This window comes from Dromaius novaehollandiae, chromosome 27 (genome assembly GCF_036370855.1).
Source record: "Dromaius novaehollandiae isolate bDroNov1 chromosome 27, bDroNov1.hap1, whole genome shotgun sequence".
Lineage (NCBI taxonomy): Eukaryota > Metazoa > Chordata > Aves > Casuariiformes > Dromaiidae > Dromaius > Dromaius novaehollandiae.
In genome coordinates, this window is record NC_088124.1 from 7948141 (window position 1) to 7967543 (window position 19403).

General features: G+C 41.4%; 1 protein-coding gene across 22 annotated transcripts in view; it reads left to right on the forward strand.

Moving 5' to 3' along the window:
- The window catches only part of LOC135323771 (uncharacterized), a 148686-nt gene that overhangs the window by 24538 nt on the left and 104745 nt on the right, over positions 1–19403 (forward strand). For 13 of the 22 annotated variants that reach the window (XR_010385302.1, XR_010385305.1, XR_010385303.1 and 10 more), the window contains exons 3-5: positions 4461–4589; positions 5838–5938; positions 8626–8742. Coding sequence is in view for 1 of the 22 variants with exons in the window: in XM_064498316.1 (XP_064354386.1) it covers positions 5838–5938 (101 nt within the window). In the remaining 21 variants the exon portion in view is untranslated. Of the gene's footprint in view, positions 1–6; positions 83–638; positions 701–4460; positions 4590–5837; positions 5939–7207; positions 7228–8625; positions 8743–19403 lie in introns of those variants that run through there. The other 9 variants (XR_010385300.1, XR_010385312.1, XR_010385311.1 and 6 more) reach the window with 8 other exon arrangements.

A 19403-nucleotide genomic window follows, 5' to 3' on the forward strand; every position in this document is an offset into this window, starting at 1 on the left:
CGGCGGGGCCGGGCCGGCAGCCGGGAGGCAGGTGCGGGCCGGGGGCGGCGCGGCGCGGCGCGGGGCCGGCAGCCGGAGGCAGGTGCGGGCCGGGGGCGGTGCGGCGCGGGCAGCCGCGGGGGCAGCGGACCGGGCGCGCCCCGAGGCGGCCGGGAGCGGGCTGGCGTTGCCCGGGGCGGGCCGTCTCACCCGGGCGGCAGGTGAGGGCGGCGGGGCCCGCTGGCGGCGGGGCGGCGGGGAGCGGCGGCTCCGCCCCCCTCGCGGGTGCCGCTGGCAGCGCAGCCGGCGGGGTCGGGGGCAGGCGTTGCCGGCCCTTGCACCCTCCAGACCCAGCTGTACCCTCCCGGTCCCCCGGCAACGCAGCGTGGATTTCAGGCCAACACCTTCAATAAGGCACCTGTGTTCTACAGATACTAGAATTTGAAATCATAAGCAAGATGGAAGATTTGGTGGGTGAAGTCCAAGGATAGTAGGAAAAGGGCCTTTCTCTTTAAAATTATTTTCCTTATTACCCATCAACTAAGAGCTATTAAAGGGGCATCTTGTTCGCAAGACCTGATGGAAAATGCTGACTGTACTCTCAAAATCTTAGATCTTGGTCCTCTTACAAATTTTTCAGCTGCTGTTTCCTTTCACAGAGTCTTTGGAAAGTCAGAGACTGAAGCTGCCTGTGGGGCTTTGCCAGGAAGCATGATGTGAGGTAGAGTCTTTTGAGAAGTGGGCTTTTTATGTTAAAACGTGTCCTCTCAACGTTTAATGAGTGAAGCAGTCATTTCTGGGTTTGAGCTATACTAAAGTAATTGTGCAGTGTTACCTGTTCAGTTTGTGTTTAGAACCTGTTTTTGTCAAGGTGTATATGGAAACCATGGGAAAAGGCATAGGAAGGGAAATCTGGGCCTTGTGATTTTGAATGCAATCACACTTACCTAGTGATACAATAATATTGACAGATTTTAGAGGTGGTTTCTATTTTTTCTCATTTTGCTGTTTATTTTTGGCCACTTTAAAGCCTGGCAGCTTTTTTGGAAAATCATCCAAAAGAGTTTCTTTGAATTGCAACTGTTTTATTAAGACTCTCTTGTTCCATTAGCAATGTAACAGCTTTTTTTAAAGAAACATTCAACCTACTTTATGACACAAAGCAAAACCCTGCAATTTCCGTTTTGTTATTCTGAGTGATGCTGTGCTAAATGGTACTGGCCCACCCAAGTCTGTTATGTGCCTTCTAAAATAACAAAAATATGAATCCATTTGAATAGACAAGATAACTTAATGACAGTGGGCTGCACTAGCTCATGAGGGCAAAATAGGTAGGTTTTGAACAAATCTTTTACCATGCTTCTCTACTGATTTTCCTGTACAGTTTAGGAACAGAGCATTCAGCCTTCATAAATTTTAGGTCTCCTTGCTTACATAAGTCTAGCAGTGAGTGAAATCCAGCTGAACTAATGCTGAATGCATCAGGAAAGTTTTGCTCTTCCCAGCTAGCTATTTCGACTAGAGTCCCTGATAGTGGCTTCAGTACTCTACATGGCGGGGTTTTTTTTTTTCCAGTTGTCATTGCAGAAGCATTTATGTTAATATTCCGTTCCTTCTGGAAGAGAAGCCTTCATGGTGATGAGCATATTTGCTTGATGTCTAGCTCTTTTGACTGTGTTCATGAAGTGTGAGATCACTCTTGTGTGGATTTGATTTGATTCTTCTGTGATTATTTTTTCTCAAAACCATTTCAGAAGTAGGGATTTAGTCATACCTGCATTGCTCTTTCTCTAAGCTGTGTTCACAAGGCTATGCCAAGGAAGGCAGCCACCAGTCCATGTAGCAAGTATTAGCCTATGACCTTCAGCCTTGGTGCCTTTCCCCTCATTCAGCCTCTTGACCCCAAGTTCTTGTAGAGGTTCTGTAGCACAGAACTTCTCTTTTTTTTATCAAAGCAGGCTAAGGGATCCTATTTAGAAACAATGTATATTAAAGCTCCACAGTTTCTCACAGAGTTCTAGGCAGGATCTGGCAAAGTTTTTTCCTGAGAGTCTGCATTAAAAGGCTGTTTTCAGTAGCAGAGAGCCATGAAGAAACTTCCCAATTTATTTACAGTTTAAAAGTGAAAATCTGGGTTTGAATAAACACTATTTGCAAATTTCTGTATTTGTAAATTACAATTCAAGTTCTGAGGGCAATGAATGAAATTTACATTTGGATTTTAATTTAGCTGTCAATAAATCCTTTCAATTTAGGATGGAGATGAGTAAGGAATAGTGGAAGACAGAAGACATCTCTGCTTAAATTACTGGGTGGCCACTGAACTGGATCTTAGGAGGGTCACAGTATCGATCCTGAGCTCTGCCAAATACTGCTCTGCATGACCCAGGGCAGCCCACTTACTGTGTGAGCCTTGCTTTGTCTTATCTACTTAGTGTATGTGCCCTTCATGGCAGGGATAGTTACAGTATGTGCATGCAGCGCAGAGGAGGAAGATCTTGGTACTGCGAGGTGCCTTTATTTTGGCTGGAGCTGACCAGGATTAAAATTAAATATGTTGTGTGTTTTTTTTGTTTTTGTTTTTTTTTGTTTTTGTTTTTTGTTTTGTTTTTTTTTTTTTTTTAAGCCGGAGTTCACTGTGAGCTGGTGATAGCCGAACAGATTCAGGAGGAGCAAGAGAGTTTGAGTGAATGTATAGGGAGGAGCTATGGGGACAGGACCCTTACTTTGGAGGGGAGAGCTGTTTCCTGCCTAGCCTCATTGGATGCTACCTTAATCGCCACAGAAAACAGATTTAGATAGAAGAGCAAATTTCATTACGATTGCAAAATCACTCTACAGAAGGTACAAATGAAGATGAGACAAATTATTCAAAAAGTTAGTGGCATATATATCTTGCCTTTTTCCCCCAACTTCCACGTTGATCACCACCCTGCTAAGTGGGCACAAGATCAGCACCGACTTAAATTCCAGCAATACTGCTTTTGACCACCTGGTTCTTACCTTCTCTAGTAAGCACTTTGCAACTTCCTTTTGCAGTGGCCCCCCCCCCCCCCACCATGAGTAGGAAAAGTCATGCGTCGTGCGGTCAGATAGCTAAAAGCCTTGCTGACTGCCAGAAAAAATTATAGGACTTTGAAAGATCTCTGGTAGAACTAAGAAAGTCCAAGTTGCAGGACTGGATGTCTCCTGCTCTTTGTGTTGCTGCCAGCTCAGCACCGATCCCATCCCAGTGGTCAGGATCTGAGCCTTGGGATATGTCACAGTGACTTGCCCCTAAAACCCCAGTTACCACCTGGCCGAGACAAAAGGTAGGACAAAAAACAACAATGAAGTGAAACCAGAAAAAGGGAAATACCTGCTCTCAGTATCGACCTCTCTTTGCCTATCTCTGCAGCTTTCTCTTCAGAACTGATGCTAGTAACAAAACAGAAATCATTATTCAGGACTCAGTAAGACCACATACTTTCCTTTATTCTGTCCTCAAGCAGCTATCAGTTTAGATACAGATAGATTTGACACCTTGCCTCTGTAGTCCTTTGCATTTTGCATGCGGCAGCACCCTCTGCTGGCAGTTGCCATGTGTTTAGAACAGCGGATCCTTCCAAAGTCAAGCAACAGCAGAAGGTTTTGTGTCACAGGATCCTCAGCATTTTGCAAAGCAAGGAACAAAAGCAGAGGTATGGAGAAATTAAAAGGCATGGCAAAAGAGAGAAAAAGGGTATCTGATCTGAAACACTTTACCATATTGATGTTCTTGTGATAAGTATTAATACTGTAACAATGACTTGTCCAGTAGTCTCACTCCAGATACTCAGACTTCTACCCCAAATCCAGTACAGTTGTTGTTCTAAAAGCACCAGTCTCTTTCATTCCATTTCATGCTCTCTGCTTTGCTCTGGTAATCAGTGGCTATGCAACGCTGACATTTATTATAATCATGTTTGTGATTTTTACCGATGAAGAAATTTCTGAGAAAAACTGCAAAGCGATTAATATATTTACTTCATAGGATGTTAAAGAACAAAATGATGTATTTTAAGGAAAAAAGAGGCTTTCTAATATTTTTGTGAATAGGGTTATAAATTTTTGAAGTAAACAGTCAATAGACAATCCATGAGTTATTTCATGAACTGTACTATTTAGTCTTTTTTTTTTTTTCAAAGATTCACATTTTATTTCCACCTGGAACATGTCTAGACTTGAAATCCATCTGTTGTATCTCACTCAGCCTTTGCTGTATATATTAAAGAGCTTTCTATCATCAAATGTCTTCTCCCCCATAGGCAGAAGTTCTCGCATACTCTAACTTGAATGAAATGAGTGTGTGTGTGTGTATACGTATATCTATTTGTATATGTACACACACACGCACATATATAAAATATCTTTCTAACTCAGAAATTTCTTTGCAGTTAGATTTACAATTTTGCAGTTCCTGGAGCAAAGACCATCTCTTCTTGGTCATTTTTTCATTACAGAGCATGCTGGGAAACTTGTGGAAGAAGAATTGTTATCTTATTGCTGTGCTAGATATTTAGATACTGCTAAACACATGGATATTACTTCGATTTGTAATGACAGTTGGATAGGAAACCATCTTTGTTTGTGTAAGTGTCATTTAATTTCATTTCCTGGAATAAAGTCTGAGTTTTTAATCCCTTAAAGATCATCCCTAAGATGACTTCAGAATTAAACATTTAAAATGTATCCCTACAGGACTGATTTCTATCATTCTCCTTCCAAGTATGACTTACTCTTACTCTGTTTTTCATTGTCCTTGAAACTGTTCTCTTTTAATCCATTGACCTTTGAGAGATTAGGAGTGCACAATACCATTATTTATTTCTGCTGTTGAACTCTTTTCTAAGTGTTTTACAAGCATATGTCTGCAATTATTCCAATTTTGCACTTTATGAACAACAGAACTTTCATATGCATGCTTCTTAGCTCTGCATAAAATTGTTCAGATTTCCTGTTTTTCTACTCTTGTTATGCATGCAAAACACACATTCTCTGTTCAGGGTCCAAAATAGCCTTTTAGAAAAGTGCAGGCCAGAGGACGAGGAGGAACTGCCTTTAAAAAAAAAAATCTTATTTCCTGACTTAAATGTGTGATTTACATGGAACTACGATTGACTTTAAATTCCAAGCAAACAGCCCAGAAACCATAATGGACTCCTGTTCTGTCAGGGACATTTGAACTTGCATCACCCAGTTGGCATCTGTATTGCTGTTTCCATTTCCACTGAGTAATTGCCTGAATGCTAGGTCTGGCAATACTACGTCTGTCTCAGAATGTAGCCCAGGAATTGCTCACTGGATTGCAAAGGAGGTCAGAAGGGACATGCTTCTCCAACTGTCTGAGCAAACAGTCTGCTTCTCTGTTTCCTTCCTCAAGTTTATTTATTTATTTATTTATTTGCTTTGCATCAGGAACTTTCATGACACACCAATCTGCAAAGCTTATTCCAGGCTCTTCAGGACAATGTCTATTTACTCCGACAACTGAACCAGCCTGGTTTTCTCTGTCTAGGAGTGTCCAGAATTCGTTGTGCCTCAAATCCTGGCCTGTCTCTGAAAGCTGCTTTTCAGAAAAAGCATTGAAGTTTGTAAAATCACAGAATGCTGTAAACTACCTCATGTCTGTAGCGAGCATAATCCAAATGTTATTTCTCACATCTCCCTTTAATGACCATATAGGAAACGACAAAAGAGGAATGTCTCATACTTTTCTGTTTTCTCTGAGTAAGCAGCTCTCAGCCCCAGTTTGTCTTTTTCAGTCCCCTCCCAGCCCTCCACTAAACAAATGATAGGCATTTATCCAATTACCAGCTATATATGTGCTCTCTTTGTAGGTTCCTTCTGCAGTTTGGGCTGGATTTGTCTTTGCTCTGGTAGATTTCCATGTATGGGAGTTGCACGCTTCAACTTTGACTCAGCAGCACTTTCTAGTAAGGTAAGTCCATCTGTAAGGTGCAGATGAGTGCTCCTTACTCTTCACACAAATGGCCAACCCATGTGTGAGTTCAGTGGCTAGGGCATGTCTATCGAAAGACCGATCATGACATAATTTGCAGTTTCATGTAAACAGTCATGGCGTGCAAAGACTCTTATGCATGATTGTATGTGATCCCGTGGAAACATTTCCACTAAATTGTGCCTGGCCAAAGGAAGAACAGAAACACGGTTCTGTTTCATAGCTGAACTGTCTGCTGTCATCTTTAGAATGTGCTCCACTCCAGAAAATCAAAGGAGACAAAAAGATGTATAACAGAAGCTAGAGCTATCCTGCAAATTTGTGAAATGCCCCTTTCATAAGCTTTCACCATAACAACATCCTGTTCTCAAGCATGGAGTAATTCCTGGACTTGGGATAAAATAAAACAAAGATTCCAGAACGGAAGCTTTGTCCCCGTTAATGTTGTCCCCTGACAAGAAGTGACTGCTGCAAAAAGCAAGTCTAGCTATTTCTGTTACCATTAAGCAGTAGCACGTTCTGGGCAGTTGACATCTGGTAAGTCTGTGAACTGTTTATAACAAAATGTAATGAAGGCCCATCAAATTGGACATTGGGTTGGACTAGATGATCTCCAGAGGTCCCTTCCAACCTCAACCGTTCTGTGATTCTGTGAAATGTTTTAATTTGGCTTCATATCCTTGGAAGGATTAGAAGAGTAAGGAGACGCTTTGTTTCCCAGGAAATCTGGGTTAGAGGGTAGTAACATGATATGTCAAACTGTGAAAAAAATCTTAGAAAAAACAGGTTATCAAAACTATTGCTCAAATTTTAATTAGAAGGAATTTTTCTGCTGCATATGATGGCTAAGATCATCTTGAGCTTATCTAGCTGATTGGGTCAACATGAAAAATGAGGTATGGAACTAGTTCTTTGATGGGTCATAGGGGGTCCAGAACAGCTGGATTAGGGTAAACTTGGTTGGCCTAGGACTAAGAACCTCCACTGGGGATTTCAGTGTGACCCACCAGTGAATCTGAATGTTTAGACCACAGAAGAGAACAGAATTTTCTTGCGTACAACCTGATTTAGTGTCACCGAGTATGGACTTAATTCTTATTTTCCAACCATGCTTTAAAACACAACACTCCAAACCCTTGCACAGCTTAAAGGTCATGCCACTTTCACAGGTCTGTGAGGCACATTTTGCAGGTAGCATGAGGCCCAGCACAAAACCAGAAGTTTTCTGAGAAACTGGGCTACTGGAACAATCCCAGAACTGTAAGTCTGTGAGTACTTGTCCTAGCTCTGCTTTGTGGTTTACTCTCATGTAAATCTAGTCCTCTCTTTAGGGAATCGAATCTACTACACAAAAAAGGACTGAAGTGACAGCAACTTATTTCACAATGGCCTGGGACTGTTTAGTAGAGAAAGCCTGTGAAAAGCTCTGCTAATGGATGTCAGCTTTGTGCTGTACGTCACGATCTAGAGGAGGGTGTGCAGTTCTGCTCTGTGCCTGGAAGGTAACAGGGTTCCTGTGCTATGACTCAATAGCAGAAGTGTTGAGCACTGTGCAGTACTGCAGGCATTTCCAGCTATTCCCAGGAATAGCCTTGTGGCAGTGTTTGGGGGCCCATGTAATTTCATGCTGTCAGCACAAAGGTCCCAAAGGCCCCAGCTCCCGAGCTGCACCACAGGATGGAACATGCTGTTGATGTTGTCTTGATTTGAAAACTGTCTGAGCCAAGTGGGAAAAAGAAACTGTTCCAAAGGGCAGTCGAAAAGAGAAAGTTACTTAAATTCAAAGCGTATGCCTCAGGATCAAGGAAGTTTACGAGACAGGTTTTAAACTACACATTTCTGTGGTCCTTCAAGAATGTATCAAGACTGGAATGTGAAATAGGAGAACTGAGTGGTGACATGTGCCACATATTTTCTGCATTTCACTCTGTTGACATAAAGGACGGTGGTGATGTGTAACATGGTAAGAAATAACAGTTTCACCAGCCAGTTCTGTAAGTTGGGTCAGCTCCTGGGGAAACACCAAGGGAGGTATTGCCTGGCTTGCTCCCACCCACAGGCTCTGGCTGCAGTTCAGACCTGCCTTCAGCTGGCATGATCTTCCCAGCAATGGAAGATGAGGACTATAAGCAGGAGGGATTGGGTAGCACTTGCAGGGCTTGCGTCTTGTTATTCTGGTGGATGGGGTAGCCCAGTAAGCATCAAAAGTGCTTAGAGAGAGGAGCGTCTGCTTCTGTGGAACTACTTTAAGCTAGGAACTGATGGAGGTACAGCCATTTTTTCCCGTTCACTAGAAAATTACAACAGTGCAAGATAATGTGTTAACTGTAGCTAGTACTCAGTATCACTGAGAAATGCTTACTGAAACCCAAGACAGATGGATATCTGAATGTGTATCATTTACTGTTTGAAATAATGTACAATTGTTCCTTTCCTTGGTTAAACAGGAGAAAACAAGGGAACTGAAAGTCAGCATGTCTAGTAAACACATTCTTTTTTTTAATGTTTCACTGATTGCTTGACGGCGTTCATTCAAGAAAGATAGCCTTTAAAACAAACAGTATTTTGGATTTTAGAAGTTACATTATTAATAACACTTGGTTAGTATTGTATCTGGGGGACCACTGATCTGTCTGCTCATTACAGAAATGTGATTTTTCTCCTAGCACAGCAAAACTCTGCCCATGTTGTATCAGAGGAATATTTGGACAAAGAGAGGTCAAAGTTATATAAGAGAATTTTTGGTTTATGTTACGAGGAATCTTCAGTCCACCAAGTTTAAGGTAAATGATCTTACTAATATTTTGGGAAACTTATCTGCTATTTAATGAAAGGACGAGCTGGATCATGGTAATGGCTTCACCTCCAATAGCTTGATTCAAATTAATCGTGCAAAACAGAGGTGACTGGAGTATACTTCTCCTCCTTCCCACACATAGAGTAAATTTCTCTGCTGGGTATGCATTGAATTCAATGGTTTCCACACGTACAAGGTGCCTTCAGAGCATGCATACTTGGTGGGTCCTCTGGGGACGCAGGTAGAGTTTAGATGCCACTCCTCTGACTGGGCAGCTTCTTTACATGCATTGTGAATGTTGTGGGAACTTTGTGGTGCAGAGTCTAAGCACCAGTTAAATGTAGGTATCCCTGTAGGATGAACTGTTGCTGAGGAACAGAATCTCAGTCACTGACTGATGTGTCTAAGTAAGTATTCTGAATTTTACCCTGAGCTACTCCTTTGCCTGGACAAAATGGAAAGGACAGGTCCAGTATGCACTTCATTCTGTCGTGTAAATACATGCTCCTTGGTTAAAATGGTGTAGTGCTGAGTTTCGCATGTATCTTTCATGGAAATTTGCAAGGAAACAGATGAACTGAGAGGAGGAGGAATTGTTAAAAAGGATACAGCCAAAGCTATTCTTGACCTATCTATACATAGTGGTTACATCTGTAACAGCTCCCAGCATATTACAGATGTACAAAATGTCCTTCCACAGCCCATACACTCATTCAATAACATACACATTTTGCTATTTCTGACAACTCCTAAAGGTGTTCAACTGTCCGGGTGTCTGTAGAAAAGTCAAGTATTTCTGATTTTAAGACTGAAGTTGGGTGCTAGTAGTGACTGATGATTTTGTCAAGAACTTGACACTAAGACCAAAATTCCCTTTTTCATGCTAAATCAAATTTGCCCGTGGTTATAATCACTAATTATTGTATGCTTCAGTATACAATAGTCTTTTATAGCCCTCCCCGCTTCCCCAATTCTTACAGAGCCCTGTAAGAAGCACTCGTCAGGGACTGTTTAATTAAAATGGTTGCAGAGTAGAAAAAGAAAATCACTGCAGCATTGGGACTTACTTTTTATGTTTGGGCTATTTTATGTGGGTCCTTATTGCAAACATTATAGAATCTGATTGGCACTTTGCTTCACCTGCCTCCTTGAGCATTGTTGTTATGCTGTGGCTTCAAAATTTCACAATTCACACCAATTCCAGGCATATCAGAAGAATGAAGAGACAGTACCAGAGAAAGCCATTATGCACACCAGTCATATAAACAAATTCATCCAGGGGCTTACCACTGAAAACAAGGGGGAAAAAAAACAAAGAGAGTGGAATAGTTACAAAAAATGGCAAGAACGAAGCATGCTGGGAACTCTTGTTCACAGATATGGAGCTAGAAAATAAAAGGGGAGCTTTAGTTTCATACCTAATTTGCTCAGAATTTGAAAAAGTGAGTTTTGATGAAGAAAATGTTTTAAAAAACCCCATATAGGCAAGGAAGAAAAACCCAGCCTGTTTTTATGTAAGTTTTAAAATTATTCAGCAGTAATGGAGGTCTCCCGCCAACAGCTATGGGATAACTGGGCTGTATCTCAAAGGATTGCCCGTCATCAGAACACACGTTTTACAAAGAGGAGTCATGTCTAAAATGTTGTCTTCAGAATTAGTCACTAGCTGACCGTTAATGATGGTTATTAACATTCCTGTGCTGCAGGGAGTTGCATATTTCTGAGCTGAAAGAATCTACAGGGTGAACAAAAATGTATGTATATAGAGATAGATGATATGAGGGGAAGGGGCATATATGACTGTGAAGGATGTCTTGGCACACGGACACACAAACAACATAAAAATGTCATGTATGCAGGACTTCAGGGAGAAGCATATAAGGGTAAGGAAAACAAAAACATGAAACAGAGAATCTATAGGAAATATACTGAAGCAACAGTAATGTCATGATGTGAATGTGTACAACAGGTGAAAATGGTCAGGGAGAGCTGCTGATCCTAGCCACAGCCACTACTTCTGATTGGAAAGTTGCCATGGTTTTAAATAGACTTCTAGAGTTTCCCAGATCTTAGAAGTAATAAAAAAGGCTATTAGGAATGGAATAGGATTAAGTGGTTAGTACAAATGGGGAAGGAGGCTTTTGAGTTTCATTCCCACCTTTTGAACTATAAACAAGAATTTGAGAGATCCAGTTATAGTGTTTAAAGTTGTTTGTATTAAGATGAGCCAAATGACAGGACTTTTCCTTTGAAATCATTCCACAGCTGGATAGCTCAGGCTGTTCTTTATTTCTGCTGTTCTCACTCTAAGTTTTCCTTTCCTATTCCTTTTCCTACAACAAACATTACTGAATTCTAGAAGGCTAATACCAGGAAAGTACTCTCCCTGTTCTTATGCTCTTTCCTTAAGCATCTACTGTCAGCTACCAATAAAGGCAGGTGAACCGCTGGTATGAGCAGAATGTATATTTGCATATTTGGTGTTTCTTTCAAGTCAGATCTGAGAATTTGACTATTCTGCAAGATGTATCTGAAACAACAGTATTAGTCCATGGCCTTTACCCTCCCCATTTCTACCTTCAGTTTGCAAAAGCAAATCCATTTGCTGCCTGAGTCTGCTAGCTTTCACGGTGTGCAGACTATTGAAGCTAAGTAAGTGTATGAACAGGAAGCTTATTTCAAAGGCTCTGCACCTCCACCAGGACAGCTCCCATCAGAAACATCCTGTGAGATGACCTAAGCGTGTTCGTTATCCAGACTCTGAATAGCTTTAAAAGGGCCAAATTTCACAGAGCTGAGTCAGCAAGGAAAGTAATTCAAGTAGGAAAGTAAAAATAATTTGACCATTTCAGAAAACTTTATTTGTGGCCAAAAAGCCACAATCCTACTTTAAAAGTGAAAGCTATATAGGCTTTAAAAACAACTTGGGTTAGAAGGGAAGAGAAGGCAGCTACTAAAAATGCAATAGATAAAAAATGAAGTTCACTGTGATAAATATATATTAAAAGCTTGGAAATGAAGAAGCCAATAAAGTAAGTAGAAGGACCATAACTTTTTTCCAGAACAGCGATGCTCTAAAAACATCTATATTGATAAAACAAACCCAACAACAGCATCATTTGATAAGCAAATGGAATTGTCAAGAAACATTCAAAGGGTTTAGTAAATACTGTTTTATCTTTTGGGGGGATAAAACAGATAATATACCTGTGAAAGTAACTGTAACTATAATTTAACAATTTTACAAAAAAATCTCTATCAATTTTTCAGTCAGAGTAGTTGTTCATAGTGACTTATGTTGTAAAATTCTATGGTGCTGTGAGAAGCCTTCCAAGCCAAATGGAAACTTGTAGCAAAATCTCTCAGTTGGTCTCACAAAAGTGGCAAAAGCGTGGACTAGATATTCTGAAGCTGCACTAGAGGGCACTTTAGCTGTATCTGCCAGAGCAGTTAAGGATCAGAACAGGATGCTTACTTAGGAGCAGAAGTGGACAGAATCACATGTGGGAATTAATAGGATTTATAGGCCTGAGGTTGATAGAACAATTAGTGATTCTCCCCCACAGCCTACTGTGATACCTTCCAGGTGTAAATTTTGCTGATTGCTAATGTGAGTGATTAAGAGAAAGAAACTAAAGATTTCTAGGTAGATTGCAATAGTATTTTGTCCTTGTACACGGATCAACCACAGAAACGTGGGATATTTTTAAGAGTTTAAAAAAGTCTAGTTCCAACTACAGTTAGTTGCCCAAAGAGTTGAGCTGCCCTGTGGAGTCTGCTCCCACTGGATTGCTGTTGCTCCAGGTCTGTCCTGCCAAGTGTAGTGTGACGCCCTCAAAACTATTGGTTATCATGAAAATGGAACAAACAGCACTTAACAGCCTTTCTCTAAAGGATCTATAATAATAAACTGGAAAAAGGTAGAAGAAGAAGCCTGAAGGTATTTCAGACCCTCCAGTAGGCCCCAGTACTTGGTAATACTTCAGAATTTTAGAGGTTTGGATAAAAGGAAATTTGATACTCATCTGGCTCCCCATTTGCAAAACACACAGAAGTTTTGGGGAATAAGAATTTCAGCTTTTGTTTATATCCTGCCACAAGTATTAATTGTTGTTCAGAAACATGCAACGAAGACAAGGTCTTTGAGATAAATTACTCCCCATTTAATTGAGAGACTGCAGTTCCAGTCCTACGTGTTCTGAATTAATGAGTGAGGTCTTAACTTAGAAATGTGGCTGACTTATTAAAAATGTTTTTGGAATATTTGGTATTTATACTCATCAAGTTTTCTAGGCTTTCTCTGATATTTCCTTTCTTCAGCAAAACAAAAAGCGTGCTATCATAAAATTCCATGAATTGAGTTTTAATAAAAAACATACAGTGTGATTCCACATGTATCAGTACCGTCGTATGGGATTGTGGATGATGGCTTCTAACTTGCTAGGAGCATGTATAGGTGCTGCTAAAGTGAGGGGAGTCCGTGATTTCTTATTTTTACTTTCCCCTTATTTTACATCCCCTTCCCCCTGCCAAGTTAACCTCTTCACTTTCTGCAGTTTTATTTACTCAGCAGCTATAGGGGATGAATTTATGTCTGAGATCAAGGCCTCCCTATTTCCACTGAGTGTTGGCATCCTGGCCCCATGCCCTTGGGGCTGGAAGCCTGGTGCGGGCTGGCGCAGAGCAGCCCCCAGCATTTCCTCCCTGCGTGTTTGTAGGATGCGTTGTTAGCGGGTTGATCTCGCTGGCTCCAGATGTTGCTGCACAGCCCAACTGAAAATTCATTTCTAGCAGATGATAGTAATGTATTTGCAAAACAAACGTTGCTTGAGAATTGGCAGCTGTCTCCAGAGCAGGCAGTATTTGACTGGCTGAATTTCAAACAATGCTCCTTTTGCCGTCACAGCAAACACAAAACTGTAGTTCACAGCATCTTTGCTCACAGTTTTCAGTTGATGAAAACTCTACAAATAAACTGAAGCTAGAAGCTGCAATGAATAATTGAACTTCTGAGCAATTTACAGGCCTTTTGATGAGTCACGTTTCATACGAAGGACCTGGGCTTGTTCCATCAGTCACCACTGCTTTATTGCATTTACCTTCTGTAAAATATCCACTTTTTCCTTTTCCTGCTCACCTAGTAGTAGGACAACTGGCCAATCTAGTAATCTTTTAGTTTGTCTGCTGTCTCTCAAAATGTCTCTGTTCTTCATCCCTCTGTGCTCCCATCATCCTGTCTTCCTCTTTCACATTTTAATACCTAGCTTGTTCTGCTTTTGCCATCACCGCTTTGGCACCCCCTGTAGCAGTGGCTCTTCCAGACCTGGACCCCTTTTTTCCTTACTCTTCTCCCCTGGGCAACTTCATTTGATCTTCAGAGCATGGAACTACTTAATCTTCCTCTTCAGACAGACTACCATTCCCTGCCATCATAAGCACCACACCGCATTGCTGCTTAGGAGTTTTACAGGGGCCCCTGTTAGAAGCGGGTTTCTCTGTGCCCACCAGCATGGCTGAGCAGCTGCCCTGGAGCTGCTGCACTGCAGCAGTTACACAGCATCTTTGCGAGTGGCGCCCAGCCTGCGAATGGTTCAGGCAGTTTGTTTGTTTGCCATGGGCAAATGGAGACTGCAGCCATTAGGTGTTTCCATGTGGGTTCCTGCCCGCTGCAGTCCAGACTGCCCCGTTGCCTGGCTCCCCAGGCAGCCGCCAGTGGCAGGCAGCCTCCCCTGGCCCACCGCAAGCTCGAGTGGCCGTGCAGCAGGCGAAGCAGCGTCCGGGGCCAATAAAGGTAAATGGCAATGAGACCGACTGTCACAGGTGGCCTGTGGCGCAGGGCAGTGGCACGGGCTGAGGTTTCCCAGCCTTCGCAGAAGAGCTGCCCTGGTCCGGTGGGCCCCAAGCCGGCGTGGCAGGTCTCTAGCAGAAAGTTCGCTGCTTGCTGGCAGCTCTGCTGATGTCTCTACTGCCATACCTTACCGCTGAACCTGGATACTTTCCTGACAATTTGAGTCCCAGTTCTAGCTCGCTTTCATCTCTCATCTGACCTGTCTAATCTGTTCCCTAACTCTTAAGTACTCTTGCTCTTAGGTCCTCTTTCCTCTCTCTCATTTGGACCCCCAGTTTCTGGTCCTGACTGTAACCTCCAGTGGTGTGGATGCTTTTTAAAATTTAGTTCCTTCAGCTCGTCTGTATCTGCTCACAGATGCTCAGCTTAGTTTGATAGACTAAATAATGCCCTTCTCAGGGAGACAAACCTAGGGGACCAACCTAATTCTTTTTTCATGTTTTCAGTTCCCAGCTGCATGTGATTTCAGAGAAGCCCAGCATCATGCAAGCTCATGGATATGAATTTTCTCATCAGGGAAGGGTGCAGGAATCGTAGTGGGAGCTCGATAAATTGTCTTGGTTGGCTCCATTAGTTAGCTGGCTGCCATTTTGCCCTTGTTAAGTTAAATAATTTGGAGTTCTGAAAAGCTTCTTTAAAAAAAGCTGTTTCTGTAACCTCTCACATTTGACTTTCTGTACTTGTTCCCTCATGAATTTCAAGTCTCAGCAGGAATTTCTCCTTTTCACAGTAGCTTGAGGTAGGGCATCTTATTTGACAGTCTGACATGCATTCATGACAGCTTTTTGTAGCTAGGAAAGTTGTAGGCAGAGGAGAAAGCTTTGCTAATAACTGGTTGAACAAGCCCTCACAGGATCTGTGAACCACCTTAGATCTCATTGCATGCCATTCAAATGCAAGGTGTGCTCTTTTGATCTGACTCTAGTAACAAACCAGGTAGAAAGTGAAAGAAGAGTAATTCCATCACTTTTCCCTGGGATGCGAAAGAGGGAGAATGTCTCATGGCAGGTGCTGGTTTTGTGCTTTAGAGCACTATTGGGTTATACTTGAACACTGATGATGAGGGTAGTGCAAAAACCTGAGTAGAATAGAGTGAACTGGAACACAAATCTACTTTTTACTATGGGCACATTGATAGAATCTGTTGCTTTCCATGTATGTCTCACATCCCAGCGTCATAAGAACACACCAGTAGAAACCCTGAGCACCTGAATCCTCCATGTTTTAGCTTTTGTAAAGCTCCTCTGCAGTATCTTGTAGTTTCTTTGCATGTTAGTTGTAATCAGTTTAGAGCAGATGGGTAATAAAAAGTGTCAGATTGTAGTAATCTCATGGATGGTTGTGGAGCTTTATACAGGAGAACCTGTCTGTCTACACGCTTAGCCTTTTGGGTGCTAAGAGTTACCCCAAGGTCATGAGTAGACACATGCTGCTAGAGTTTGATTGGTCTCTGGGATAAGGATCCCTGTACTTTATTAAGAGCAAGCAGTGCTTTCAAAAAAACGTCTGAAAGTGCATGGGTCTTGTAAATGGGGGTGATCCTAAGGCTTAGTAATCCTGTAGACAGAGAACTGGATAAACAAAGAGGAAAGATTTACTCTTGTTGCTTTCTTGTCTCTCTTTAAAATCAACAACTTGTTTTTACTAGCCTGAAACAATTGGTGTGATCCCCCAGATTCCGTCAGACAGAACAATTTTAATTTCATAAGACATCTCACAATATATTTTTCCTCAACTGCTTTGCTTTGTACTTGTCTGAAACATGTTGTAAAAATTTCTTGTACCAGAAGGCTACAGTCAGCTCTCAAATCCATATGCGCTTGTATCATGCTTGGCTGCTGAATTTCTAAATTTTAGAACTGAATGTGATTCTGTGGGTCAGCTAGGAACCAACTGTCAGAGCTATATAGACCCTAGTTTTGGGGAACTTGATTACAGAATGTGCAGCCATGGGTGTCAGATAGATTCCCTTACTCTTCCTGATATTACTGGTTAATACTCACTATTTTATTGTATTACTGCACCGCTCATTTCATCTTCCTCAGCGGGGGAAGCTCATTTTTTAGGATTGACTAGTGTTGGCCTCTCTAAGAGGAGCTTTCTCTGTCTGAAATAAAAGGAATTCACTTCCCTTTACTCTGTTTTCTGAGTGGAATTTTTACAGCTATAGCAAATAACATGACTTGGAGTTTGTGGTGAACTTCCTTCTTCCTTAGTATTTTTGGGCGGAATAGAGAGCAGAAATGAAAATTTAGTGAAATTACAGGGCACTGAGTTGTGTTAATGATTTTGTGTTCTTTAGCTTTAGGTAAATTAATAGTTTCCAAGACAGTTTAAATTGTACTTAAGCTGCCTAATACCACAGTTCCTTTTGGGCTTCATGTGTGGTTGCAGGCACATGGAGCTTTCTCAGGAAAAACAGCTGAAATTGGAATCAGGGAAGACTTAAAATACAGGAAGAAAAGGCAAAGTGGAAAGAATAACAAAACAATGAATAACAAGTATTAGCCTGAACAAAATGGCTGGGTGGACAGAGGGCTGGGAGATAACTGGGACAGAAAGGAAAGAACTAGAGCAAAAGCTTGGTTGGAAGAGACATAAATAGTACTTTCCTGAGCTCTTAAGAAAAAAACATGAGATGAGTCCATTCAGTTTTGGAGGATAAACATGGAGGAGAAGACTGACTGTCTGGAACAGGAGTCTTAGGATGTCTGGAGCTGTCAACTTTCTAATTAAATTACAACACAGTGTTTTATCATTTAAGCATGGGAAAACAGCCAGAGAGAAAGTCTAATAGCAACATCATGTGACAGCATATGACCTGACTTGGACAAGAGGTAAAGAATTGTGCTTGGGCAGGGTTAGCAGCAGGTCTGCTTTCAAAGTTTTAACCCGGTAGTGAAAAAAATTCATTTTGGATTTTACATACGGCATGGTTTCCCTAAGATACATAGCTAAAGAAAATGAGACAAATGTGAGCAAACAAGTTACATGACAGGTTACTAAAAATACAGTCTTTTTCCTTAAATTTCTTTCAGTATAACATTCCACATCAGTTAGTTGTGCTTCTTACCATGTACAATGATGTATCATGTACAGTTATTCAGGAGGATGGCTTTGACTCCTGTGTTAGCTAATATTTTCATTAGCAACTAGATAATGTCATGGGGACTGTATAGTCAATTTATGGATGACATCAAGCTGGAAAAAGCTGCCAGAATGGTGGAGGACAGAACTGGAACTCTAAATCACCCTGATAGATCAGAGAAATCCCTTGAAATAATAGATGTATAATCTTATATGTCATTATTAAATTATATTTGAACAGAAGTAAACAACTTCACACGTGCATGGGAAGATAAAGAATCTGGGAGTTGCTGCAAAGTGCAAGCTGTGCAGGAAATGCTGTAGTGAAGGAGACAAACATACTGCTTTGTATGAAGAAGATTACAGTTTGTAAGATGAACAGATAATCTGCATTCATACAGCCTTTTCTGAGTTCTGCTCCCCAAGAAAGAATGGGGACCACTAGGGGACAATCCAGACCAACTTTCAGCTTTTATCCCTTTTTCTGAATTGTAAACATGAGATAACTTGAGCATATTTCCTGCATGTGCCCCCCATATGCCTCAAATCTTTACAGTGTGAACTCTGCAAATAAATACTGCAAGTGCAAGAAGCACTATTTAGGTGCAGCCCAGGTGGGGCAGCATCTGACTCTCAGACTGTACACACATATACAGGAGTCACAAAACTGGGATGAATAAGGAGACTTGCTTCTTCATAGCACTGCAGTCAGAATACTGCCTTTTTCTGTCTTTAGTGGTCTTGTTTCAGTTACTCAGAAATGTAAGAAGTCTAAATTCATTTCCCTGCTTTTTACGGTTATCAGCCGAATGCCTTTTTCACGGGTCTCTTCTGCGTTTCTAGACTACTTCTATAACTCTCCATGGACACTTTTAGAAGGTAGTGATTCAAAATGCTTTTGAAAATTGGGGTGCTGTTTGAAAAATGTTTGAAATCCACTAGATTTCTCTCTTGCTTCTGGTGTTGGCTTATATCTGTCTGTCTTCCTCAGGTGTCACAAGTCTTTGAGAATTAAGCACTTATAGCCATTCCCTTGGGATTTATAACATTTTATGGGAGAGTCATTGTTCCCAGAATACCATCAATTTGTTTGTCTTTACACCCCCGTTTATGTTGATTGGTTGTGCCTGCCTGTTGTATACTTCGTAGGCATGTCCTGTAGCACATAGTTCGGTAGGTACAGATCAATCTTTGGACTGACCCAGTCTGTTCTAATGCTCTTAGGTTGGTTTTTAGTTGTGAAAATGGGAGCATCCACCAAACTTTCCTCAGCTGACTACACAATTGATGACTGTCCGTTTCCCTTGATCCTGTACAAGGGAGGTCATAGATATCCCATCTGAAGTGTGCTTATTACTGAACATTTCAGATTCTTTTCTTTCTGAGCAATAATTTGGGCATTTTTTTTTGAGTTTCTTTTTGGTGACTCTGTAGTGAATTCCAAGATGAGTTCTGGTATCTGAGGTACTCTCTGGTTCTATGATTATTGATGAAACTGCTGAATGTTTAAATATGTATTGTATCCTGCATGATAAACCTGACAACTTGCAGCTTCCTTACGATGACACTTTGCATAGCAAATGTTTTAAAAGCAGAATGTCCTATGTTTTGTAGGTTTTGTTTCTTTCATGATAGCAAAATCCTCCTGTGTGTAGAGGTGAGGGATTTTTGCTCTTTGCAAGAGTTGCCAACTGTTTTCTAAGGATGTAGTC